Source organism: Hyla sarda, chromosome 4 (genome assembly GCF_029499605.1).
Source record: "Hyla sarda isolate aHylSar1 chromosome 4, aHylSar1.hap1, whole genome shotgun sequence".
NCBI lineage: Eukaryota > Metazoa > Chordata > Amphibia > Anura > Hylidae > Hyla > Hyla sarda.
In genome coordinates, this window is record NC_079192.1 from 167,146,502 (window position 1) to 167,173,580 (window position 27,079).

Consider the following 27,079-nt stretch of genomic DNA (forward strand, 5'->3'; position numbering starts at 1 on the left):
GCTTCTAGAAGCAGATCTATCTAGGACTACTTTTATTCTGTGGTCTGGGGGCTAACTTGCAGAGTAATACATCTGCATGAACATCCAACTAGTATGGGTATCCTTTGAGGGCAAATACTGCATATTCATGTGTTACTGTTAAGGTCATTACTTGGCAACCAAAATTACAATGATCATAGTACAGTCTAGGAAACAGACATAATTTAGTAAAATTACAAACTAATCCTAGAAAATCTTTAGGGAAAAACAAGCAGGAAACAAGACCAATAAAAAATGAAAAATTTAGACCAGAAGACGTTCCATACAATAACTAAGCTAGTAAATATCCCAGGACAAAAAGTACTTAGCCACCATACAATGATCATGGATTTAAAAAAATAATAAAAATAAAAAAGTCTTAGCAGGGTAAAGAGTCTACTGTACAGGGGATTGGAAACTCTGAAGCCTTAGTGCCAATCCACAATGAGAAAATTCCACCAGCTCTAAGCAGCTTCCCAATGCTGTCAATGGGATTCCGCTGCACAATTCACATGTTGGAAAGCCATATTCATTCTTTTGCCAGATTTCTACGCAAACTGCATTGCTGTTAATAGAGTCTCCTGTTTCTATTGAAATTCCTCAATGTGAACTGGACCTGAGGGCCAATGCACAATGAAGAAAGAGAGGTTGTTAAGCACTGAATTTTACTAAGGAAATAAGTGCCCTATTGACTAATGGGCTTTTCCAGGCAGAAATTCTGCAGTGTGAACAGTGTGTATGTCATGTGTGCCCTTACGTATAATTGGACCACCTCTCAATGTCTACTATGTCCAATAACAGCCTTCAGTCTAGTAAACCCTAAACTCCAGCAAATTAATTTGCAAGGAGGGTCATGTACTGTATTAAGACTGGATAACCCCCCAGAGAGCACTCGGGATACTTTCAGTAACCACACGATAATTGTATCACTAATTATCCACAGGATAGGTTATATGTATCTTATCGGTGAGGTGAGGATCCAACCAGAGTAACCCCAAGCCCTAGCCCGAAACCACCACCCCCAGAGAGATCACAAGAAGAAATTCCTTGATTCCAGAGTGAACAAAGACACATACACACACACACTCTAACCACTGAACCATTCACTCTCAAATGGGACTGGCAAAGATAACCAAGGATGCCGCTCTATTTCATGAGGAGACAAAGGCCCTTCAGGCTTGTTAAACAAAAACAAAAAAAAGTGGAAGTTCCAAGTGGATGGGATATACCTTGAGTATGGCCACACAGAATATCCACAGTATTTCCACATAGAAATCCAGTGTGTATGTCATGTGTGGCTGTACCCTGAATAGGTACCAATCTATGCCAATAATTTAATTAGAGACCCCTTAAATATGGATAGAATATTTACCTGTACTCCCTAGCTGTTTGTAAAACCGATATTCCAGATGAAGCTGAGGAGCACGAGACTTAATTGGTTCCTTATAAGAAAAAAAGGGAAAAAAGGTTTAGGCTTTGATAACTAACAAGTTATGTACAGTAAATCAGGGCATGTTTCCAACATATAGATAGATCATTTAGAAAAACCTACCATGCCCATCTCTACTGCTATCTGAGTACATACAATATTGTTCATTCATGTGAAGAGCACACTCCCATCTGCAATGCATAATGGCATAGCATATAGATATGTCGTGATGTCTAGCAACTAAAGGATAAACATGAATCAATCAAAATATAGAAGTCTCAGGCTATACCACAAGGTAGTGTAAAGAAGACAGAGAGGGCATGTTCCTTTGAACGCAGGTATGCGAAAACTGTTTAAATAAACAGTAATTTTATTAAAAGTAAAAAAACAAAAACAAAATAGTATTGGGGCAGGTAAAAAACACTGCACTTACTTTTCAAAAATGATCCAAATATACTGTGTGTCTGACTGTGCTAGAACAGGGCATGTAGGATAAATGTTTGCACAGAAGCAGAACCCCTACTGCTGGGTAACATACGGATACTTTAACTAGTAAATGGAACTAGGAACCAAGGTCAGGTAAACAAAGCACAGAGTTACGACTTCCTTTGAGCTTCTTAGCAGCAAGTCTGCTGGTTGGCATTATAGACATGGGTGGAGTTTCCTCTATCCAACCGTTCTTCCAAGCTTTTACATTACTATTGTTCAGTATGAATAATGTCAGCAATATCGGAAGAAACCACCTGATTCCAAGACTTTTCTAATAGTAAGGCTTGCATCTTGCTTATTCTCCATTTGAAATACAATCATTTTCTGCCATAAGGAGCCAAATCATTACACTGGAAGTAATGGATTATAAGGCTTTCAGCAGCCAAGCAATGAGAACTTTTATAAATAACAGAAAACCACACATCGGAAATTCGGCGGCGGAATTTTGAGTGTGAACGTACCCTAAAGGGAAGTAACTTTAGATCAGCGCACTCCTATCACATGAATATCATCATAGGTTCTTCAGCCACATTCTCTTCTGTCCTGCGCTGCTGATCTCCGCCCCCACATAATGCATCTAGCAGATCCTGGTCGAGTAGTCACCGAGGAGCAGAGATCTCTACACCCAATAGCAGTGACTGCAGACCAGGACATGCACTGTAACTAATACATCAGTGTTTCCCAACCATGATGCCTCCAGCTGTTGCAAAACTACAACTCCCAGCATGCTTGGACAGCCTTCGGCTGTCCAAGCATGCTGGGAGTTGTAGTTTTGCATCAGCTGAAGGTACCCTGGTTTGGAAACACTGTGCTACATGCTGGAAATTTAGAACCTTTGATGATGGCACTATCTTGTGACCAGTAAATGTGAGGGCAGAGCTCAGCAGTGCAGGATAAAGAGAATGTGGCTGAGGGACCTGTTATGATAACGATCATTTGATAGGCGTTAGGCAGCAGCAGATTGTACCAAGGGGCTGGGAACGTCCCAAGTGCATCAAAGCACTTCATTAGCATATTGGAGCATAAGCATTGAACGGGGCTAGGTAGAAAAACAGCATAAACAGGGTTCGAATCAGCATTACCTGAAGTATTAGGCTAGGTTCACACTACGGAATTTCTGCCTGCAATTCCGCTTTGAAATTGCAGGCAGAAATTCCGCTTGCTAAAATGTATAGTGTAGTGAATGGGTGTCAGTTCATAAATTCACACTTCGGAATTTGTTAAAGGAAAATCCGCTTGAAATTTTCCGCCTGAAGAATGACGTTGCTCATTCTTCAGGCGGAACTACTCACGGAACACATTGCAGTCTATTGGAGACTACTGGCCGTACTCTGAACTTTCTGCCTGGAGAGTCCGCAGAGTGAACCTAGTCTTACCCTTCTATTCGTGGGCCTGGAACTTTTTCTGAAAAAAATATATTACTACAGGTTATGGATGCTTGATTTATGGGGATAGAATTTTGATCCAGGGATTTATTGTCTTTTTTTTTCAAACCTTATAAACTACACTGCTCAAAAAAATAAAGGGAACACTTAACCCCTTAAGGACGCAGGGTTTTTCCGTTTTTGCACTTTTGTTTTTTCTTCATCACCTTCTAAAAAATAATACGCTTTCAATTTTGCACACAGACCCATATGAGGTTTTTTCTTGCGACACCAATTGAACTTCATGATGACCAATAATTTCACCACAAAGTTAACAGTGAAACCAGAAGAGAAATATTTGTGGGGCAAAATTGAAAAAAAAACTCAATTTTGTAACTTTTGGGGGCTTACGATTCTATGCAGTGCACTTTTCGGTAAAAATGACAGCATATCTTTATTCTGTAGGTTACAAGGATACCTAATTTATGTAGATTTTATTTTATAAAAAAAAAAAAAAAGAAAATAACTACATGCACCAAAATTTGTATGTGTAAAATTGTCATCTTCTGACCCCTATAACTTTTTTTTATTTTTTCATATACAGGGCGGTATGAGGGCTCATTTTTTGCACCGTGATCTGAAGTTTTTTATCAGTACCATTTTTGTTTTGAGGGGCCTTTATAATTTTTTTTATGTGTACGCCATTGGCCGTGCGGTTTAACTAACATTTTATTTATTATATAAATATTTATTATATAACATTATATAACAGTTTATTATGTTTACATATTTTTTATATGGGATTTGGGAAAAGGGGGGTGATTGAAACTTAATATGGAAGGGGTTAATGGATGTTTTTTAAACTTTTTATTTAACTTTTTTTTTTATTTCTTTCTTTTTATTTTTTTTTACACTTTTAGTCCCTTTGGGGGCTTTTAGGAAACATCTGTAGATTCCTCATACAGATCAATAGAACCACATTGATCAATGTGCTCCGCGCCTGATTGATAAAGCCTGGTTCAACCAGGCTCTATCACAGAGCTGGGGCAGCCGTCGGAGGAAAGGTAAAGGGTTAATGGCCGGCTGCTATTAACGGTGGCCCCCAGCTATAGGAATCATCTGGGGGCCGCACGGTATGGCGCAGGCTCGAGTCAGGATCCTGCGTCATACACAGCTTGCCGTGTCAGGATAAGCCGGCTCGTCCTTAGACGGTAACCGGTTAAACAACAAAATGTAACTCTAAGTCAATCACACTTCTGTGAAATCACACTGTCCACTCAGGAAGTAACACTGATTGACAATCAATTTCACATGCTGCTGTGCAAATGGAACAGACAACAGGTGGAAATTAAAGGAAAATTAGCAAGATTTGGGGCCGCACAGCCCTCCATGTGCTTGCCAGAGGTAGCCTGACTGCCATTAGGTACCGAGATGAGATCCTTAGACCCCTTGTGAGACCATATGCTGGTGCAGTTGGCTCTGGGTTCCTCCTAATGCAAGACAATGCTAGACCTGAATCCGATTGAGCACATCTGGGACATCATGTCTCTCTCCATCCACCAACGCCACATTGCCCCACAGACTATCCAGACTGCCACCTCATCAGGAGCATGCCCAGGTGTTGTAGGGAGGTCATACGGGCACATGGAGGCCACACACACTACTGAGCCTCATTTTGACTTGTTTTAAGGACATTACATCAAAGTTGGATCAGCCTGTAGTGTGGTTTTTCCACTTTGATTTTGAGTGTGACTCCATATCCAGACCTTATTATTTCATTCATTCAGATCTAGGATGTGTTCTCTTAGTGATCCCTTTATTTTTTTTGAGCAGTGTATATAAAATAGCGAAACATGGCACCAGTTGATTTAAAAAAAAAAAAAAAGTTTTCCACCGGAGTACCCCTTTAAGTCCCACGAACAAATCAGCAGACAGTCATAGTGTGGTCTACAACATCTAGGTGACCTGTGAACTCTGACATGTTGAACCAGGAAGCAAGCTGTAGTTTATACATGTGCTTAACAGCAGGAAAAGGAAGGAAGCAGGGGTTTGGGTCAGGAAGCTTGAGACAAACGTAATCCTGACAAGGGCACAAACATAACTGCTATATACTCACCAGTTTAATTGCCACATATTCATTTGTGTAAAGATTCTTGCCTGAAGGAGAGAGAATATATAGAAAATTACAATGTTCAGACACTTACCCATATCGGGCTATTTTCTAGACCTGAGGCTTAAAGTTCTTTAATGCTTGCATATTGTTATTTGTAATAGTACCAGGATAATATAATAAAATCCAGGGAAAGTATAAGATGAAGGACACGAACAGAACAAATAAAATACACATGCTAATAAAAACAAATAAACACACATGAAAATGGCCACATGTACTGGGAGCATAGCTTAATGTATTTTTCACTCGTACTAGAAAAAAAAATAGCAATGAGCATTTCCAATGTAAAGTGGACTATACAGGTGAATAATACCAGTACAGGACATTGAAGCGAAATACAGTGGTCCCTCAAGTTACAATATTAATTGGTTCTGGGATGACCATTGTATGTTGAGACCAGAACTCTATGGAATTCTGGTAATTGGTTCTTAAGATCCAAAATGTCATCCAAAAATAGGAAAAAGTGAGAATTAAAGAAAAATAAGTAGATAACTAATATAGATAAAGCAAGTACTTATATACAAAAGTAAGAAAGATCTGCTGGGAGCTGTAAATCACTGTCTATCTCAGTGTTTCCCAAGCAGGGAGCCTTCAGCTGTTGCAAAACTACAACTCCCAGCATGCCCGGACAGCCAAAGGCTGTCCGGGCATGCTGGGAGTTGTAGTTTTGCAACAGCTGGGGGCACCCTGCTTGGGAAACACTGGTCTATGTAGAGGACAGGAGCTTCTTCAGGATTCTGTACAGTACACAATGTCCTAAAAAAGTAACATGGAGTCGCCCTTAGCTGGTGTCCAAAGGAGCAGCTAACCCTGGTACAGGTAAAGAGTACAGAACATATAATATCTCCCTTGTACTGTAGGGGGTGCTACCAGACACCAGTCAGTGCATACGCTTCAGTAATGCAGGGATTTTACCAGTAAATTGCCCATTCTGATTTGTCAGTTCTTCCGGCTATTGACAAGTTTCACAGATCTGGACTGTCTTTATCCAGATTGTCATTGTTTGTTGAGTCTGGGTTCAACTTACAATGGTCCAGAAAAGACCATTGTATGTTGAAACTATTCTATGTTGAGGCCATTGTAAGTTGAGGGATCACTGTACACTTATAAATGTGTAACGTTCGGCTGATCCGACATTTTTACGTTACAGTCTCTATACAGACTTTTAAAGAATCAAGGGCGGATTTGCTGAATGGGGAGCAAGCGTCGTGCTGTTACTCGCTTCTCCAGCTGATAACTAGTGAACACTGCGGGTCTCAGGACCCGGTGTGATCAACACTTTTGACAAGTGTAAAATGGGTCAAAAGTTGTTTTATAATGACAGTTATGCTTAAAAACCATTTTTTCCCCCTTGATACTGATCATATGTGACATTTGGGTTTAAAAAAAACAACAGAAGAAACTTTGAGATCAAGGAGACCTCAACACAGAACTCTTATGTGGAGAATGTGGGTTCCATGACTTACTTGAAGAGGTGAAGAATAAATTGATTGTTTGCCTTCATTTGCACAGGTCTCTTCACTTTTATAGGGGGGGGGGGGGGGGGGGGAGCCAAAACACTCTGCAGGCTTTGTGCACCTCACCTGCACCATGTTTTCATTTAAAATAAAGATGGAATGATTTTATTAACAGCCTGCTACCTTTTTCTCTACATTTAAATAGCTTTTGGATATTACTCTAATAACTTCTGATTATTCCCTTTTTGACCAGGCAAATGATTTGATTTCTGGCTTATGTTTTTTCTTTACCTCCAACCCCCATTTTCCACTGACAAAGTTGTATTAGGGCTTTTTTGTTTTTGCGCGGCATAAGTTATACTTTTCCTTGGCATACTTGATTTTATCAAATAATGTATAAAGCCAGAAAAAAATTATATGTAGGGCAAAATAAAAAAAAATAAAAAATGGAACTACGCAATTGTAGGGAAATAGTTTTTTCGATGTTCACAATACAGTAAGACTGACATACAAACTTTATTCTACGGCTCAGTACAATTTCAACAATGCCAACCATTTTGTTTAACCCATCCAGGACACAGGGCGTACAGGTTTGGATCGGCGGTGGGGTGTGTGGGGAGATTCACCTGGGTAACTGGGTCTGGTGTAGCGGCGATCCAGAGCGGCGGTGGTCCCAGCGGTCAATGGCAAAGGGATCCAACAGCAGGAGGTAAGTGCTGTTTGCCTCCTGCTGTTGCTTAGCAACAAATCCCAGCATGCACAGCCAAATTGCATGCTGAGAGCTGTCTTTATGCAACAGCTGGAGGCACACTACTACAACTCCCAGCATGCCCTTTGGCCGTCTATGCATGGTATGAGTTGTAGTTAAGCAACTGCTGGAGGCACAATTTTTCTATGAAAAAGTGTGCCACCAAATGTTGCATAACTACAACTCCCACCATGCACAGACAGCCAAAGGGCATGCTGGGAGTTGTAGTAGTGTGCCTCCAGCTGTTGCATAATGACAACTTTCAGCATGCCCTTCGACTGTCAATGCATGCTGAGAGTTTCAGTTTTGCTTTTAGTGTGAAGCCACACTGGTTGTGACAAACAGAGTTTATTACCTAAGTGTTTCGCAACCAGTGTGCCTCCAGCTGTTGCAAAACTACAACTCCCAGCATGCACTGACAGATGGTACATGCTGGGAGTTGTAGTTCTGCAACAGCTGGAGGCACACTGGTTGCAAAACACTAACACCCCCCCACCACCCCAATAAAAATGTAAAACGTCTCGTACAGCCCAATGGCTCTCCTCTTCTGAGCCCTGTAGTGCGCCTTCAGAGCACTTTACATCCACCTATGGGGTATTTCCATACTTCAAAGAAATGGGAAATGGGGTTACACATTTTGGGGAGCTTTTTCTCCTATTACCCCTTGTGAAAATGAATAATTTTCACTTTTACTTTGAATTTGTCAAACTGTGGGATGTAGATGCTCCCTGTACCCCTTGTTAAATTCCTTGAGGGGTGTAGTTTCCCAAATAGTGTGCCATATGGGGATTTTTGGCTGTTCTGACACCATGGGGGCTTCCTAAATGCGACATGCCCCCCAAAAACCATTTCAGCAAAATTCGCTCTCCAAAATCCCATTGTCGCTCCTTCCCTTCTGAGCCCTCTACTGCGCCCGCAGAGCACTTTACATACACATATGGGGTATTTCTTTACTCAAGACCAATTGGGTTACAAATTTTGGGAGGCTTTTTCTCCTTTTACCCATTGTAAAAATGAAAAAAAAAAAAATGGGTCTACAAGAACATGTTAGTGTAAAAAATGAAGATTTTGAATTTTCTCCTCTACTTTGCTGCTATTCCTGTGAACCACCTAAAGGGTTTAAACTTTTACAGGTTTCATAGGGGGAAAAAAAAAAACCACACCATTGAATTGCATGTTGACTTATTGTGATTAATAAAAGTCTGACCAATAAAACTGACGAACTGGAGTTGATAATGTCTGAGGAGAATTATGACATAGTGGGTATAACAGAATTTGGTTGGACGATAGCTGTGACTGGGCGGTCAACATACAGGGTTATAGTCTATTCAGGAAGGATCGGACAAAACGGAAAGGGGGAGGAGTTTGTCTTTATGTGAAATCAAGTCTGAAGGCCGCACTACGGGAGTAAATATGGGAGGGAAACGATAATGTGGAGTCATAATGGGTAGACATAGATAGAGATATAAAAAAAAAAAAAAAATTATGATAGGGGTTTGCAATAGAGGATAGAGAGAGATAGATAGAGATAGATACCGGTATATATCTCTCTCAACTGCCTCCAGCAGATTTGTAAATTACTTCTATTAAAAAATATTAATCCTTTCATTAATTATCAGCTGCTGAAGTTGAGTTCTTGTTTTCTGTCTGGCAACAGTGCTCTCTGTTGACATCTCTGCCTGTTTCGGGAACTGCACAGAGTAGAAGAGGTTTGCTATGGGGATTTGCTTCTACTCTGGACGGTTCCCAAGACACTTGTCATCAGAGAGCACTTAGACAGAAAACAACAACTCAACTTCATCAGCTTCTAAGTACTGAAAGGATTAAAGGGGTACTCCGGCGCTTAGACATCTAAATCAGTCCCCGGAGAGTGTTCGCTCCGGGTCCGATTACTGTCGATCACGGGGCCGGAGCATTGGGACATCACGGATCCGCCCTCGTGTGACATCACCATGCTCCGGCCCCGTGATCAACAGTAATCAGACCCGGAACGAACACGCTCTGGGGACTGATTTTAACGGAGTGCTGCGTGCAAGATCACGGGGTCCCCAGCGGCGGGACCCCCCGCGATCAGGCTTCTTATCCCCTATCCTTTGGATAGGGGATAAGATTTCTAAGCACCGGAGTACCCCTTTAAGATTTTTTAATAGAAGCAATTTACAAATCCGTTTAATTTTTTTCCTGGATAACCCCTTTAAGGACCAGAGAATTTTTTGCACATGTGAGTCACTTTAAGCATTAATAACTCTTGGATGATTTTACTTATGAATTTGATTCAGAGATTGTTTTTTCGTGACATATTCTACTTTAACATAGTGGTAAATTTTCGTCGATACTTGCATCATTTCTTGGAGAAAAATTAAAAAATGTTATGAAAAATTTGAAAATTTTTGCATTTTTCTAACTTTGAAGCTCTTTGCTTGTAATGGAAAATAGACACATTCTAAATAAATTATATATTGATTCACATATACAATGGGGGACATTTATCAAGGGGTTTAGTCAGGTTTCCTTTACTATAATTTTCGCAAAATTGTCGCAACTGCGACTACTTGTGTTTTCGTGCGACAATTTGCATGAAGAACAAGAAAAGCAAGAAAATTCAAACTTGCTTACGTAGTTAATTTTTCAAAATGGATTTTCTTTAGTCAGGTATTTATTAACTGCGACAGTCACAGCTGGGCAATAAAAAAATCGCAACTGCCTTAAAGCTTGTCCCCTGCCCCCAGCTGCAGGACTACAACTCCCAGCATGTCCTTACTGTAAGGGCATGCTGGGAGTTGTCGTCCTGCAGCTGGTGGCAGGGGACAAGCTTGTCACTTGCCCACACATCTCCTGCACCACACAACTACAACTCCCAGCTCCTTACTGTAAGGGCATGCTGGGAGTTTTCTTGCGGGGCGGGAGATGTGCTAGCAGGTGATAATAAATGTACTAACCCATTTTTGTTTTTTCTTCTCATTTCAGATCCGTGTATCCTGTGGACTCCTTCGGATTTGGTGGACTACTTCGATGACCAGCATTTTGATAAATGTCCCCGATTATGTCTACTTTATGTTTCATTATGTTTTCACCCCCAGGACAAAGGTTCGCCGAAACGATCGTAGGGGTGGCGTCGCTCCTGCTCTGCTGCTGGTATTATCAATTACCCCTTACGAGTGGTTTGCATGTCTGTATTTTTAGCTATGTGCACTTTATAGAGGTCTTTTCCCGACCCTTTGATGTATGCACTTTATCTAATGCACCAAGCACTTTTATTGAACTATATTGTCTATGCACATGAGCAGGTAATGTCGCCCCTTTTTGTCTAATCTCCCCCAGTTGGTTTGTCCTTCCCCTATGCCCATGTTTTTATGTAACTAATAAAAGCAATCATGTTTTAATTCCATTTAAATGACTCCGTTCTCTTTTGTGTTTTGTTTAACAATTTTTGGAGGCCATATATGAAGCCCTTTGTACCGGGTATACTATGTTGCCATTTTATTATTATTTTATGTTTTCATCATAAAGTTGACATGTTTTTACTTTTTGAACATATCAGAGGGCTTTAAAGGGGTACTCCGGTGAAAACTTTTTTTCTTTTAAATCAACTGGTGGCAGAAAGTTAAACATATTTGGAAATTACTTCTATTAAAAAATCTTAACCCTTCCAGCACTTATTAGCTGCTGAATGCTACAGAGGAAATTCCTTTCTTTTTGGAACACTGATGACATCACGAGCACAGTGCTCTCTGCTGACATCTCTGTCCATTTTAGTAACCATGCATAGCAAATGTATGCTAAGGGCAGCATGGTGGCTCAGTGCTTAGCAATGCTGCCTTGCAGTGCTGTGGAATTGGGTTCAAATCCCACTAAGGACAACAATAAATGAAGTATTATTATTATAATAATAACGTCAGCAGAGAGAACTGTGCTCGTGATGTCATCAGAGCATTCCAAAAAGAAAAGAATTTCCTCTGTAGTATTCAGCAGCTAATAAGTACAGGAAGGATTAAAAAATTTTAATAGAAGTAATTTACAAATGTTTCACTTTCTGCCACCAGTTGATTTAAAAGAAAAAAGGTTTTCACCGGAGTACCCCTTTAAAGTTTAGCAGCAATTTTGCTATTTTTAACAAAATGTTGACAATTGGAAATTTTAAGGGACCAGTGCAGTTTAAAGTGGATTTGAGGGGCCTTCATGTTCGAAATACCACATAAAAATTACCCCATTATAAAAACTGCACCCCTCAGTATTCAAAAGGACATTGAATTTTTTTACACATGTTCTTTTAGACTAGGGCTGCACGATTATGGGAAAAATGTGCAATTGTGATTATGGAGGTAAATATTGCGATTTCGATATGCGATTGCGATATAATAAACAAATGGTGAAATCCCCCCTATTTAATGTCCAATCCCTCTATTTCATGAAGCCAACTAGCCAATTTCATGTTCATTGACTGAACATAAAATAGAGGGGATTGGATATGAAATGAGGAGAAATTAGCTTAATTTCTCCCCCACATTTCATGTGCCTGGCCTGGTATAGTGTAGTCCGCACACAATCTCCTGGCCTGGTATAGTGTAGTCCGCACACACTCTCCTAGCCTGGTATAGTGTAGTCCGCACACACTCTCCTGGCCTGGTATAGTGTAGTCCGCACACACTCTCCTGGCCTGGTATAGTGTAGTCCGCACATATTCTCCTGGCCTGGTATAGTGTAGTCCGCACACACTCTCCTGGCCTGGTATAGTGTAGTCCGCACATATTCTCCTGGCCTGGTATAGTTTAGTCCGCACACTCTCTCCTGGCCTAATATAGTGTAGTCCGCACACTCTCCTGGCCTAATATAGTGTAGTCCGCACACTCTCCTGGCCTAATATAGTGTAGTGTAGTCCGCACACTCTCCTGGCCTGGTATAGTGTAGCGTAGTCCGCACACTCTCCTGGCCTGGTATAGTGTAGTGTAGTCCGCACACTCTCCTGGCCTGGTATAGTGTACCGTATATACTTGAGTATAAGCAGAGTTTTTCCGCAGTGCTCCCGTCAGTGGTCTTCAACCTGCGGACCTCCAGATGTTGCAAAACTACAACTTCCAGCATGTCCGGACAGCCATCGGCTGTCCGGGCATGCTGGGAGTTGTAGTTTTGAAACATCTGGAGGTCCACAGGTTGAAGACCGCTGCGGCCTTCTACATCATCCAGACCCCCCTTTAGTTTTCCTACTCACCTCCCCTCGGTGGGAAGGAAGGGTGAGCTGTTGTGGGCAATCTATGCTGCAGGGACTGTCCGGTTGGGAGGGTTAGTCATTCCGAGCTGTCCATTTTCACCGGGAGGCTCTCTTCTCCGCTCCGAGCCGGCCCCGGACTAGTGACGTTGCCTTGACGATGATGTCCAGGGACGTCCTTCCTATGATTAATATTGTCCTCTTCTGACCCCTATATCTCTTATTTTTCCATATACCGGCTGTATGAGGCTAATTTTTTCTATTGTGATCTGTAGCTTTTATCGGTACCATTGTTTTGACTTTTTGGTCACTTTTTAATACATGTAATTTTTTTCTGGTATATTAAGTGACCAAAAATTAGCAATCCCGTTTTTTCTCTCTTTTTTTTACGTTTACGCCACTGACCGTGCAGTTTAATTCGGTTATATTTTAATAGTTCTGACTTTGTTTTTAAATTTTTTTTCCTCACAATTTTATTAGTCCCCATGGCAGTGCTTTCCAAACAGTGTGTCTCCAGTTGTTGCATAACTACAACTCCCAGCAAGCCAGGATAACCAAAGGCTGTCCAGGCATGCTGGGAGTTGTAGTTTTGCAACAGCTGGAAGCACACTGTTTGGAAAAAAAACACTGTCTAGGGGACTATTAGATGCAATCTTGTGCAGACACTGGACAATGTTGTGCCATAGGAGCCCATAGCACAGCATTGATCAGTGTTATCGGCGCTCCATTACTACTGGCTGATTACACTGCCAGCATTATTAGAGCGCCGATCGGACGAGCCGGAGGCAGGTAGGGAACCTCCGCCCGTCCTCTCAGCTGATTGGGACCCCACAGGTTTTACCGCGGGTGTCCCGATCACGTCCACGGAGCTACCGGCACTTTGGACATTTGGGCATATTGGACGCCGCGATCAACTTAGATCACGGCATCTAAAGGGTTAATGCCGGACATCACCCGGATTGGTGATGTCCGGCATTAGCCAGTATGAAGCAAGCTCAGCTTCTGAGCTCGCTTCATTTACTTGCTGCACGGCTGCGCCATTTATTTATGGCGGCCGGCCATGGTGGGATTAACCTCCTCACCTGATGTACGCCGCCAATCACAGGAGGAGAGTGCAGTCACGTGGACTGCTGGGCCAATCCTTGCCGCCAATGAAGGTAGGGGAGTGGAGTGGGGCGCTTCTGCTGCGCCAATCCTCGTCGCCGCCACATGAGCCCCTGCTGCCATAACCAGAGCTCCTGCCTTCGGGCCTCTGTCACCGGAGCCGCAGCGGCCGGGGAGCAGGTAAATAATCGCACTTTTTTAGCCACAACCAAATAGACATATCGCAATTGGCAAAAATCGCAATATGATTGCCGTTGCGATATATCGTGCAGGCCTATTTTAGACCCATTTTTTTAAAATCTTTACAAGGGGTAAAAAAAAAAATAAGAGAAAAAGCCCCCAAAATTTGTAACCCAATTTCTCTCGAGTAAGGAAATACTTCATATGTGTGTAAAGTGCTCTGTGGGTGCAGTAGAGGGCTCAGAAGAGAAGGAGCGACAATGGGATTTTGGAGAGTGAATTTTGCTGAAATGGATTTTAGGGGGCATGTCACATTTAGGAAGCCCCTATGGTGCCAGAAGAGCAACAAAAAAAATAAACAAACACCCCACATGGCATACTTTTTTAGAAACTGCACCCCTCGAGGTACATAACAAGGTCCAGTGAGCCTTTACACCCCACAGGTGTTAAACGACTTTGTTAAAATCGGATGTATAAATTATTTTTTTTTTTTTCCACGGAATGTATTAAGGGGTGCAGTGAGCATTTAACACCCCACTGGAATTTGACAGACCTTTGCAACAGTGGGCTGTGCAAATGAAAAATTAAACCGAGGACCACTGTTCAAAAAAATCTGTCACCACCTGTGGGGTGTAAATGCTCACTGCACCCCTTGTTACATTCCGTGAGGGGTGTAGTTTCCAAAATGGGGTCACATGTGGTGTCCACATATGTGGGGTCCACTGTTCTGGCACCATGGGGACTTTGTAAAGGCCTTCAATTCCAGCCAAGCCTCCAGCTGTTGCAAAACTACAACTCCCAGCATGTACGGTCTGTCAGTGCATGCTGGGAGTTGTAGTCTTGCAACAGCTGGAGGCACACTGGTTGCGAAACACTGAGTTAGGTAACAAACTCAGTGTTTCACAACCAGTGTGCCTTCTGCTGTTGCAACATGCACTAACAGCCGAAGGGCATGCTGAGAGTTGTAGTTACGCAACAGCTGGAGGCACACTACTACAGCTCCCAGCATGCCCTTTGGCTGTCCGCGCATGCTGGAATTTGTGGTTATGCAACAGCTGGAGGCACACTTTTTCATAGAAAATAATAATAATGTGCCTCCAGCTGTTGCATAACTACAACTCCCAGCATGCACAGCCAGCCAAATGGCATGCTGGGAGTTGTAGTTATGTCTTCTGCTGTTGCATAACAACTCCCAGCATGCCCTTTTGTGTATGCCGGGAGTTTCTGCTAAGCAACAGCAGGAGACACAGCCTTACCTCCTGCTGCTGCGCTCCCTCAAGCTAATCGCTGCCGCTTGTCCTGGGGACCCAATCCCACCACAGATGCCGGGGATTGGGGGCACCAGGTGCCAGTGTACACTCCCAGCACCCACTCTTGCCCTCCAGAATAGGGGCGGAGTGGGTGCCGTTAGTGACACCCCCAGCAGGAGTCCTGATCTGTCGGTCGGTAACGGCCGATGAATCAGGACGACCAGTGCCACCTCACTCATGTTGGTAAAGGGTGATAGGTGCTGTTTTGGACAGCACCTATCACCCTTTTTTCAGGGTCACCGGGGACCCGATTGACCCTGAATCACCGCAAATCACCAGTCTGAATTGACATTGGGGTTTGCACAGCGTGCCTGCTAAATGATTTCAGCAGGCATCCTGTTCCGTTCACTGCCCAGTTACTGGCGGTGAATGGAAACGTCCAGGGTGTACAAGTACGCCCTGGGTCCTTAAGTCCCAGGACGCCAGGGCGCACATGTATGCCCCGGATGGGTTAAAGTTAGGATACTGCAGCTTTTAAATCCGCAGTTGCATATTTTACAAAGTTGACCACAAATACCCCAGGTAAGTCAGGGATTCCAATATAAACTTACCACAATTACCCCGTAGGCTGAACAGCCCGGGGTACAAAATCCCTTTAATAACTGACTACCTAAAACTTAACTTTTAATATTTAAATATAAAATAAACCAGTGATTGTGAGTTAAAAAAAAACACATCACTGTATAATGTATTCTTTTGGAAGGTGATACCCACACAGTATCTGGAGTGGGGACCTGTCAAGTACCACCACCAATCTGACCCATTTGTATGTGCAGGTGACACTCAGGTACACAGTAAACACGCTGTTAAAACCAGAACTGCCTCCCTCTACATGTTGCCTCATTGTTACCTCCTGATGATGGTGTTTCACCAAAACATGTAGAGGGAGGCAGTTCTGGTTTTGACAGCGTGTTTACTGTGTACCTGAGTGTGACCAACCCATATAAATTGGTCAGATTGGTGGTGGTACTTGACAGGTCCCCATTCCATATACTGTGTGGGTATGACCCACCAAAATAAGTAACTGTACAGGATACAGTGACGTGTGTTTTTAACTCACAATCACGGTTTATTTTCTATTTAAATATTCTAAGTTAGGTTTTAGGTAGTCAGTAATTATAGGGATCTTGTACCCTGGGCTGTTCAGCCTACGGGGCAATTGTGGTTAGTATTTTACAAAGCAATCCATTTATTGACATGCCAATCAAAAATCCAAATTGTATATTGCCTTGCACAATCTGCAGTTGCGGAACTGCAGATTTTACAACTTCAAATTTGCAGCAGACACTGTGTGCGAGAGTACATCCTAAGGGCAGGGTCACCAGCTGCGGATGTGCCAACTGCAGTCACAAGAGCATGCTCCCCTGCTGTGGCTGGGAAGCTGTGTGTTTGCTCGTGGCGGCGGATTTCCCACTGTAGACATAGTGCCTTCTCATAGCAGATGCGTAGTAGGAAATCATCCGCTACAATCGAACACAAAGCTACCCGGCCGCAGCAGGGAGCTCGTTCTTGTAACTGCTGTCAGCACATCCACAGCATGAAATACGCTGCATATGCACTCCATTTGACCCTTCACTTAGGGTATGTTTACAAGTACATAATCTGCTACCCATTAAAGCCAATGGGTAGCAACATAATCCACTTAAGGAAATTCTACTTTGGTCATTATTTCGTACTGTATTTTTAGGCAAAACAAGAAGCGATACAGACACAGAAAAAAGGTGCACATTTTTACTTTTACAATTGTGTTTTGGGCCCACCTCTGGTTTGGGATAAAAATACTAACTAAAATACTACATGTGAACCAAACATGGATCTGAATAGTTGCTGCATATCTTTTAGGTCAGGGTTTCACATATATTGCAATAAGTAATATCAGTGGCATAAAAAAAAAAAAAAAAAAAAAAAAAAATTCTTATAATCTTTGTGGTAGTTCCTAACTTTTAAGAGCTTGCTCTAATACAGTTAAGATTTTTTTCTGTGCTGGGATAAAACACTTACCAACTCTTAAAACAAAAGATTTATTTTATCTTACCTAACCGTAGTTCCCCAAAGTTTCCACATCCAATCTTCTTTCCCACCCTAAAGTTGGGTCCCACCATAAGAACCCCTGAGGAAGTGGTCGAGCTGGATGGCCGGGAGCTATGACCAGTCCGTACTGGCAAAGCTTTAGTTGCTCGTGGTCGGTCATCCTTCTCCCTGTTGCTATGGTCCATGTTAATATACCATAAGAGCTATTCCGCTAAATCCCAGCTGATGCTAGGAGACTCCCAATCCAGTGACAAAAAATAAAAAATAAATTGAGGGAGGGTCAAAGAAACGACCCAGAAGAGTATCCTCAGGGGCCAAATAAGCTGATCACATCACCAAGGTACCATCTCACATCCACACAGCAGCTTCATGATTGAGGTGTCTTCTAGTATCCCTAAGCGAAAAAAAGAAAAGATTATATTAGTAAACCTACGAAGTACTGTAACATTTACTGACTTCCAAGAAAAGCGACCACAAACATCTCCGAGTTGGTGGGACCAGACACTTGCACAATACTATTAGTTAAAAAATTTCAAGTATAAAAATGGGACATGGGTAACAAGCAAATGCATCAAAGAGACATTTTGTTGCCTTTAATTCTTCTTTTCACTAAGTTTATTATTTTAATATTTCAAAACATAGGTGTTGAGCTGCGGACAGACTAAAGGGCAGTACACAATGTACAGAAGCTTTCACTTTCATATATCAATGCATTTCAGTAGTCAGCCTTTCCATATAAATTATTCCTCCCCTTTGTGCTGCTATAAATATCTCCTGTATCTTACCCTGCCTGCTGCGGGCCGACTCTGCACATCAAAGAACTTATTAACCTGGGTGGTGGCTTCCCAGATCTATTTCCTTGATGAACGCCTCAACCCTGAACCTACCCCCAGCCAGTGTTCACTGCTGACAGCACAAAACTGGCCAAGATAAATCCTCTCTATTATGAGAACTCCTCCTGAACGTCAGCCCCGAATAAGTGCAGGGAGAAGGCAGGTACAAACAGGTGAGCAGAAAGAGGAAATTAGGAGGCAGAATAGACAACACAATGCTTACAGCTCAGAAACAATAGCAATACAGCATTGCCAATGACTGGTATAGATTACTGCTCAAATTCACACAATATTGTAGTGTGAATTATAGCAAAAAGGTTAGACATTGGGGGCCATTAACCTCCAGCTAAATTCAAATCAGGAAAAATTTGCAAAATCTTGCAAATTTTGTATGCAAGAAACTGCCTTACATGGTGTATATAATAAAAAAAAAAAAAAATCACGGCTCTCCCAAAGAGTCCTGTAGAAAAAGACTGTCAATCAGCCTGTGTATGCAGAGTAAGGCTGAAGTCCCACCTCTTTTTCAGCCTACGGTTGCCGGATCCGGCTGGGGAAGGGGAAAACCGGGCGCTCACATACACCAGCTGGACTGGCGCTGAAATCCATCTACTTTAATGAGCTGACCGGAGTCAAACAGTGACTCCGGCCGGCTCATTTTTGACCTGTATCCAGTTTACTGACCGGACCTCAAACCATAGTATACTACGGTTTTAGGTCCAGTCACAAAACCAGATACGGGTCAAAAATGAGCCGACCGGAGTCACTGTTTGACTCCGGTCAGCTCATTAAAGTAAATGGATTTCAACGCCAGTCGGCTGGGGTACGGGAACGCCCGGTTTTCCCCTTGCCCAGCCGGATCCGGCAACCGTAGGCTGAAAACGAGGTGTGAATGCAGCCCAAGCAGGATCTTCCTAAGATTTACTGTAGATTTCCAAATAATCCTGCTCCAAAACATACAAAACCCCTAGACATCAAAGCTCAGCTCTCTATCATATCCTGTTATCTGTTAGAGCTGCAGAAATCACCAACAGGTTCCACCAAATTTGCTTGGCTTTTCAACAGTAATAAAATATCTGCTTTACCTCTACACTTGTGATTCTCCCCTGCAGACTGCCCTGTACCTTCTCTCCACCCTCTCTACAGCCTCTGTGAGCTACCTATGACAAATACCTACCAAAAGACACCAGACCCGCAACACCCCCTCAAAAAAAATAAAAAATAAAAATAAAAGGAGGAATGTTATTGAAGCAGATGGGCTGGATTTTCCTGTAAATTTCTATTCATCCAGAACTCCTAGCAAACCACTTTACTTCTCTATATCCAAATAATAGAACCCCTTAGATCCTGCTGCTGTGCATTTACTCCTCAGAACTCCTTTCTGCAGCTTCTGAATCTTTATCATTTCTGCCCACATATGGCATATTCCGTGCATTTTCCAAGGCAGAGTCCAGAGCTGAAAACCTGCACTAATTCTCTGGCGGATTTCATCAGGAGATTGAACATGTTCAATCTTGTGCGGTAATCAAATTCCTTGCCGGAAATGCCATCACTGAGCTTCCAACATGGCAACTGAGCAGTGAAATTCCCATTAAGATCAATGGGAGATGCTGCAGGAAAGACTCTGCACAAAATTCCTTGTGGATATTCCATTGCGTGAAGAGATCTATGGATAGATTTATTTTCTCAACGCATGAAGTAGTGCCTTGCGTAGATCAGGTATCAAAGCAAACAACCCATTTAGGAAAAAAAATCCCAACAAACACTAAATGCCACTTTATACTTCGGCTGCAAAGTATTACCATATGTTTAATACAGCTATAAAGTGGAGCTATACGATACATGCAATGGACAATCAACATGCTTTATGGCTGGGCTACCGATTCTTACAGAGCAACTTTATCGAGGTAGTTGCAAATACCAAGAACACAAAGACAGCACAGTATCTAGTATCTGTGCCAATACTAGCCATTTCCATGGTATTGGGGACTCTTTCAATGTCCCCGATACCAAATCAGATACCTGCTGCCGCTCCACTGCCCAGTTCTCCTGTCCGCATCATGGCGTTCCATGGAGGAGCATGTGACACACACGTCACTCCACCTCCTCCATTGCGCCCAGCATAATGCTATGGAGGAAGCAAAGTGACGTGTCTGTCACATGCTACCCCATAGAACGCCATGATGCGGACGGGAGAAAGGGGCAGAGGAGCAGCAGCACCCGTCAGAGGACTGCCGCAGATGATCTGTCTACAAGGGTGGGGGCTGCTTCTAATGTCTAAAGGAGGGCCCTGCTGTCCAAAGGGGGGGGGGGTCTGCCACCTAAAAGAAGAAGGAAATCATGGCTTACTACAGCAGCCGCCTCTATTGCACACCACAAGGAACCAACATATCAGCACGGTAAACGACGCCAGAGACCGGGTTACCCTGGTGTCAGATTCCCTTTAAATAGAAGTACTCTTAATTGGTATCGGTGAGTACTAGTATCGGTATTCAGTCTTAAAAAAATGGTATCGGGACATCCCTAAATAAAAATATTGCTGAACAATGGAAAGAGCAGAGAGACACCATGAAACCATTACATAATATTGCAGATTTACCTGAACGTGATACAATAGAATCAAGTCTGGTTATTCTCCAGAGTCGCACTGTGATTTTCTTACATTGCAAATTGTTTCCACATACAGTATATCACATAAGAGTACACCCCTCACATTTTTTGTAATTATTTTTTATATTTTCATGCAAAGAAATGACACTCTACTACAATGTAAAGTAGTGAGTGCACAGCCTGTATATCAGTGTTTAAAGGAAAACTGTCAGCTTGCTCGCCCCGAAACTAACTAGTGGTACTGGCTGGTAGTGCAGGGGGCGCTGATCAGTTTGATGCTTACCGTGCCCGGATCCGCCGCGCCATTTGGCCGCAATCTTCTATTTTTGGTATATGCTAATGAGGTGCTAACTGGCACTCTGACGTCATTGCCGCCTGCCGCGGCACTGCCCAGCTCATCAATATTCCTCCCCTCCCTCTTCTCCCCACTCTGTAATGAAGAGAGAGGGGAGGAATATTGATGAGCTGGGCAGCGCTGCAGCCAGCGGCACTGATGTCAGAGTGCCAGTTAGCCCGGCCGGTGCCAGTTAGCAACTCATTAGCATATACCGAATGGTGCGGCGGGTCTGGGCACGGTAAGCAAACTGATCAGTGTCCCCCACACTACCAGCCAGTACCACTGGTTAGTGCGGGGGGAGCAAGCTGACAGTTTTCCTTTAATGTTGTGTCCCTACAAATGAACTCACACAGCCATTAATGTCTAATCTTTGGCAACAAAAGTGGAGTACACCCCTAAGTGGAAATGTCCTAATTGGGCACAATAACCATTTTCCCTCCCCAATGTCATGTGACTTGTTAGTGTTACAAGATCACAGGTGTGAATTTAGAGCAGGTGTCTAACTTTGTGATATTGCCTCCACACTCTCTAATACTGGTCGTTCAACATGGTACTTCAGAACACAGAACTTTGAGGATCTGAAAAGATGAAAAGAAGAATTGTTACTGGTTGCTGGATGGCTGAGGCTATAAAAAATGCTAAGACCCTGAAACTGGGCAAGAAGCACAAAAAAGCCTGCAAACAGTTTGCTGAAGACAAGGAAACTAAGGACATGGATCACTGCAACCACGTTTTGTGATCTGATGAGACCAAGATAAACTTATTAGGTTCAAATGGTGTCAAGTGTGTGTGTGTGTGTGTGTGTGTGTGTGTGTGTGTAACCAAGTGAGGAGTAAAAAGTCAAGTGTGTGTCTTGCCTACGGTAAAGTATGGTGGTGGTAGTGTCATGGTCTGGGGAGCTACAGTCCATGAATTCCAACATGTACAGTGACATACTGAAGCAGAGTAGGATTCCCTCTCTTCGGAGACTGGGCTGAAGATGAATATTCCAACATGGTAACAACCCCAAACACACCACCAAGAAGACCACTGCCTTGCTAGAGATGGTGAGGGTAAAGATCATGGACTGGCCAAGCATGTCTCCAGACCTAAACCCTATTGACCATCTGTGGGGCATCCTCAAACGGAATGTGGGGGAGCACAAGGTCTTTTACATCAACCAGCTCTGTGATGTCATCATTAGGGAGCGGAAGAGGACTCCAGTGGTAACCTAGGAAGTTCTGGTGAAATCCATGCCAAAAAGGCTTAAAGCTTATGTGTCAAATTTAAAAAAATATATATAATAAAAAAAAATTTGGCTTACCCAGCCACTAAAATAGATCACTGATGGGCTTTTAAATTTACTGTTCTGGCCTTTGTTCATGCAGTTTTTACCTGTTTTAGCTGATGAAAAACTGTTCACTGCTTTGAAATCCAGCAGAGAGGGGGGAATTCCGTTTGCAGCAGTCATGTGCTCTTACCCAGCAGCCAATCATGCAAAGTGCAGAGATTCGAGGAAAGTCTTCTCAGTATGGAGATCGCAGCCGCAATGACTGCTGGGCGGGCTACCTCAGAGACAGATCCTTTGAATGATCTGCCTACACAGAGAAAGCTGTTGTAATCTCATTCACTGTGTACCAGCACGCCGAACCGCCGGAACCCAGTGTTCTGCAAAATAATGGCATGTGGGCACTGAGCCAGGAGAATGCCACCTAGCGGTGGTTAGTATAAAGTGCCCAAAGCATTGCTGTAAAAATGGTGCCACACAAAATATTGACACTTTGCGCCCAATTTGGACATTTCTACTTAGGAGTGTACTACATTGTTGCCAAGGTTTAGACATTAATGGCTGTGTGTTGAGTTATTTTGAGGGGCAGAAACATTAAACACTTATACAGGTTGTGCACTTATTACTTTACATTGTAGCACAGTGTCATTTCCTTGACTCACTTGTGAGATAATGTATGTGCACCATTAACAAAAAATATTCCGGTACATTAAAACTACAAGAATACTGTATATGAAATTGTTCAAAATCATTTGTCTAAGAAAAAAGTGAATCATCTCTTATTTGCAGCATCACAAGTATATAGCACACATATACAATTCATCGGTTTAAAAGAAAGAAAAAAAATCAATGTTAAAAGATTGTGACAAGAAGCCCCTTCATCCAGCACTACTGTCTGCTATATAGAAATGAGCTCACACAGCCACCAGCCCATTTATTATTAAAGAACCTAGAAGGACAGTGGAGTGATTAAGTACTGTATTAAGGAGACTGGACATGACCAAGATGACAGATACTGCTCCAAAACACGTCCTTTAGCAACAAGGACTGACCACACACAGACAAAAGAACCAAAAGATGTGGTCTAATTATTTTTTCAAACGTGACTATATTACATGACAGGAGGAATAATATTATCCTTCAATGAACAACTTTTTAATTGCTTTTATTTAAAAAAAAAATTCCTCCTTTCATTTTTTTTTTTACTTTAAAAACTTCTCCACTAGGGGTCTCCCTAGCAATCCTGTCCGCAAGCATTTCAGACTCAGTGAGTGAGTCTGAAATCAGCTCAGTGCAGCTCCATCCTGTCAGACAGGCAGGAGGGAGGAAGAACTGAACTGTACACAAGAAGGGAGCAAACAGAGAGGATACATTCCCTCTTCTTTTTCATGTTCCTCTCCCCTCTGTCCACTTTCCACATTGCTAATTATATATGCACTGCTCATCTCACTCTCTCCAGGGACTTGCCATTGCTATTACACCCTCTGACAACCTCCCCTGCTCTGTGCCTACAACTGAGCTACTGAAGAAGTACATAGAAAAAAAGGCATTTTTAGGGGTTTTTAAAGGAAAATAAATGCAGGGATAGACTGTCAGAGTCAGGGACAGATGGGGAGGGGAATTAGGGAAAGTTTAGATGGTGATGGGTACTCTTTAAGGCTATCTATACTATCAGTGTTTGGAGCTTCATTCGCCGATTCCATTGAAATGACATGACCTAAAGTGGTACTCCGGTGGAATTTTTTTTTTTTTTTTTTTAAGCAACTGATGCCAGAAAGTTTAGATGGGCACTGTCACCAACTTTATTTTTTGATATGTTGCACTACAACACATCTCTAATATACTTTTATTTGATTTTTTTCATTAAAAAGGTTTAATTTACATTTAAAAACCGGCCACTGAAAAAGGACTGATTTTGGAGTGGCAATCAGTCCTTTTTCAATTAGGCTGCACTCGCTCCCTGCCTGTCAATCAGACAGGCGGGAGCGAGTGCATTGGCTCCCCGGCCACTGGCTGGGAGGCCACTCCTCCCGCACATCGCCGCCGCCTCGTTGCCGCCGCTGTCCCTGCATGCCCGCTGCCGGACTCTGCAGTAGCTGCAAGTGTAATGAGGGAACGGGCTAGCAAAAAAAAAAAAATGGTGGGAGCTACCCTTTAGCAGATTTGTAAATGACTTGTATTAAAATGCAAATAAAATCTTAATCCTTCCAGTATTTATTAGCAGCTGTATAATACAGAGGAAATTCCTTTCTTTTTGCATTTCTTTTCTTTCACGAGCACAGTGCTCTCTGCTGACACCTCTGTCCATGTCAGGAACTATCCAGATCTGGAGAAAATCCCCATTGCAAACATATGCTGCTCTTAAACAGTCTTAAAATGGACAGAGGTGTCAGCAGAGAGCACTGGTCGTGACAGAAAAATCCCCCCAAAAAAGGAGATTTTTTTAGACTTACCGTAAAATCTCTTTCTCGAAGGATCCATAGGGGGACACACACTCTGGGTATATGCTGCTGGTCTCTAGGAGGTTGACACTATGGTAACCAAAAAGTCGGCTCCTCCCAGCAGGATATGCCCGCCTCCAGGCCACTGAGCAATTCAGTTTAGTCTCAGAGCAATAGGAGGAGACCGACAGGTCAAAAGGAAAAAAAAGCATGAACTGTCCGAAGAAACAATAACTGAACACTCCCTCGGACAGATAACCGAAAAGGAACCCCAGAAAAAGTGCGGGAGCTGTGTCCCCCCAATGGATCCTTCGAGAAAGATTTTACGGTAAGGGGGGACACAGACTCTGGGAAGTAAGCAAAAACTGAATTGCTCAGTGGCCTGGAGGCAGGTATATCCTGCTGGGAGGAGCAGACTTTTTGGTTACCACAGTGTCAACCTCCTAGAGACCAGCAGCATATACCCAGAGTGTGTGTCCCCCAATGGAGCCGATAGAGAAGAAAATAATTTGTAGTATACAGCCGCTAATAAATACTGGAAGGATTAAGAATTTTCAATAGAAGTAATTTCTTTAATTTTCTGGCACCAGCTGATTTAAAAAAAAAAAAAAGAAAAAAGGGTTTCCACCGGAGTACCCCTTTGAGCAGGATAAAATCCTGCATGTCTGGTGTTTTTGCTCCACTAAACTTGTGAAAAATAACAGGCATCTAACAGAACCCTGATGGACCCCATTTATAGTGAATGGGACAGTCTGGGTTCCACTGGCTCTCTGTGTCACAGTCTCCGTCCCCGCCCCATTATAAGCAGTTGTATTGGAGCTACACAATGCTGATGTGAACATAGCCTAAAATGTAGAGTTAGGGTCTATTCACACAGTATTCTGTGAAGATTTGATGCGTTTAGTTTAATATAAAATCTGCGCAGAATACTGAACGTGTGAATACACCATAAGGGTATGTTCACATATACAGGATCCTGCGCAGATTTGATGTGCAGGATTTCTAACTGCAGATTAGAAGTTGTGCTCAGTCATGTAGCTTTCATTGAAACCTGCAGCAGAAAATTCTGTGCATCAAATCCTGCGCATCTAATCTGCATACATGTGAACGTACCCTTAAGGGGAATTCCATGTGCCAATAGAACATACATACATTAAGTGTGTGGTTCAGTTATGTTATTTCCTTTACAGTATTCTAGTTCCTGCATAAAAAAAGTATTTCTGCATATTAACAGGAAAAGACTGACCATGGTTCCACATACTACCTATGGATGGCCAAGCACAAAGCAGGGATATGTATTTAAGAGGCTTCAAATAACACAACCTGCACAGTAGGTTATATACTGTACTAGCTACCATCATTCTGTTCAATGCTTTTTAAAGAATCTACTATGTAACAGCATCATTTTTGTCATGGGGTAAGCTGTAGATGAAGGAGGAGAGGTGACTGTATAGCCATTACCTGTGGTTACTTGCTTAGCCCTGACAGTAGCAAAGGTCACTTGGTTCCTGACCTTGACCATAACAATGTACTGTTATGTGCCATCACTGCATTCTTTTACACATTGGTGGGGGGGGGGGGGAATAGAAAAAATCTGACCACACACACTACACAACAAGCATTCACCAACCATGTGTTCTTAACCCCTTAAGGACCCAAATGATGGCTTATTTTTTGTGCCACCAATTCTACTTTGTAATGACGTCAGTCATTTTACCCAAAAATCTACGGCGAAACGAAAAAAAAAAATAATTGACAGACATTTATCAAGTGATTTAGTTAAAAAAAAGTTACTAAAAATGTTGCACAAATGTCGCACCTGCAAATACGCAATTTTTTTTGTGCGAGATATTGACTGGAAAGCGAGAAAAGCAAGTTTTCCAAAACGTAACTACGTAGTAATAATTGTAAAATGGACTACGGGTAGTCTGGTATTTATTAACTGCGACAGTCACAACTGCGCCAAAAAAAGGTTAAAAATTGACTAAATCTACTCCAGCTCAAACATGGAGCAGAAAAAGTTACTACCAAAGTAAAAAAGAAAAAATTGCTTAGGTGAAAGAAACACCATTTTGTAATTTTGGG

General features: G+C 42.5%; 1 protein-coding gene across 4 annotated transcripts in view; it reads right to left on the reverse strand.

Moving 5' to 3' along the window:
• Positions 1–27,079, reverse strand: part of CSNK1G1 (casein kinase 1 gamma 1) — an 85,442-nt gene that overhangs the window by 37,648 nt on the left and 20,715 nt on the right. For all 4 annotated transcript variants that reach the window (XM_056572643.1, XM_056572645.1, XM_056572644.1 and 1 more), the window contains exons 2-4: positions 17,514–17,903; positions 5,417–5,457; positions 1,391–1,460 (exon numbers count right to left, since the gene is read on the reverse strand). In XM_056572643.1, coding sequence (XP_056428618.1) covers positions 1,391–1,460; positions 5,417–5,457; positions 17,514–17,694 — 292 coding nt within the window. In that variant the 5' untranslated portion in view covers positions 17,695–17,903. The remainder of the gene's footprint in view (positions 1–1,390; positions 1,461–5,416; positions 5,458–17,513; positions 17,904–27,079) is intronic.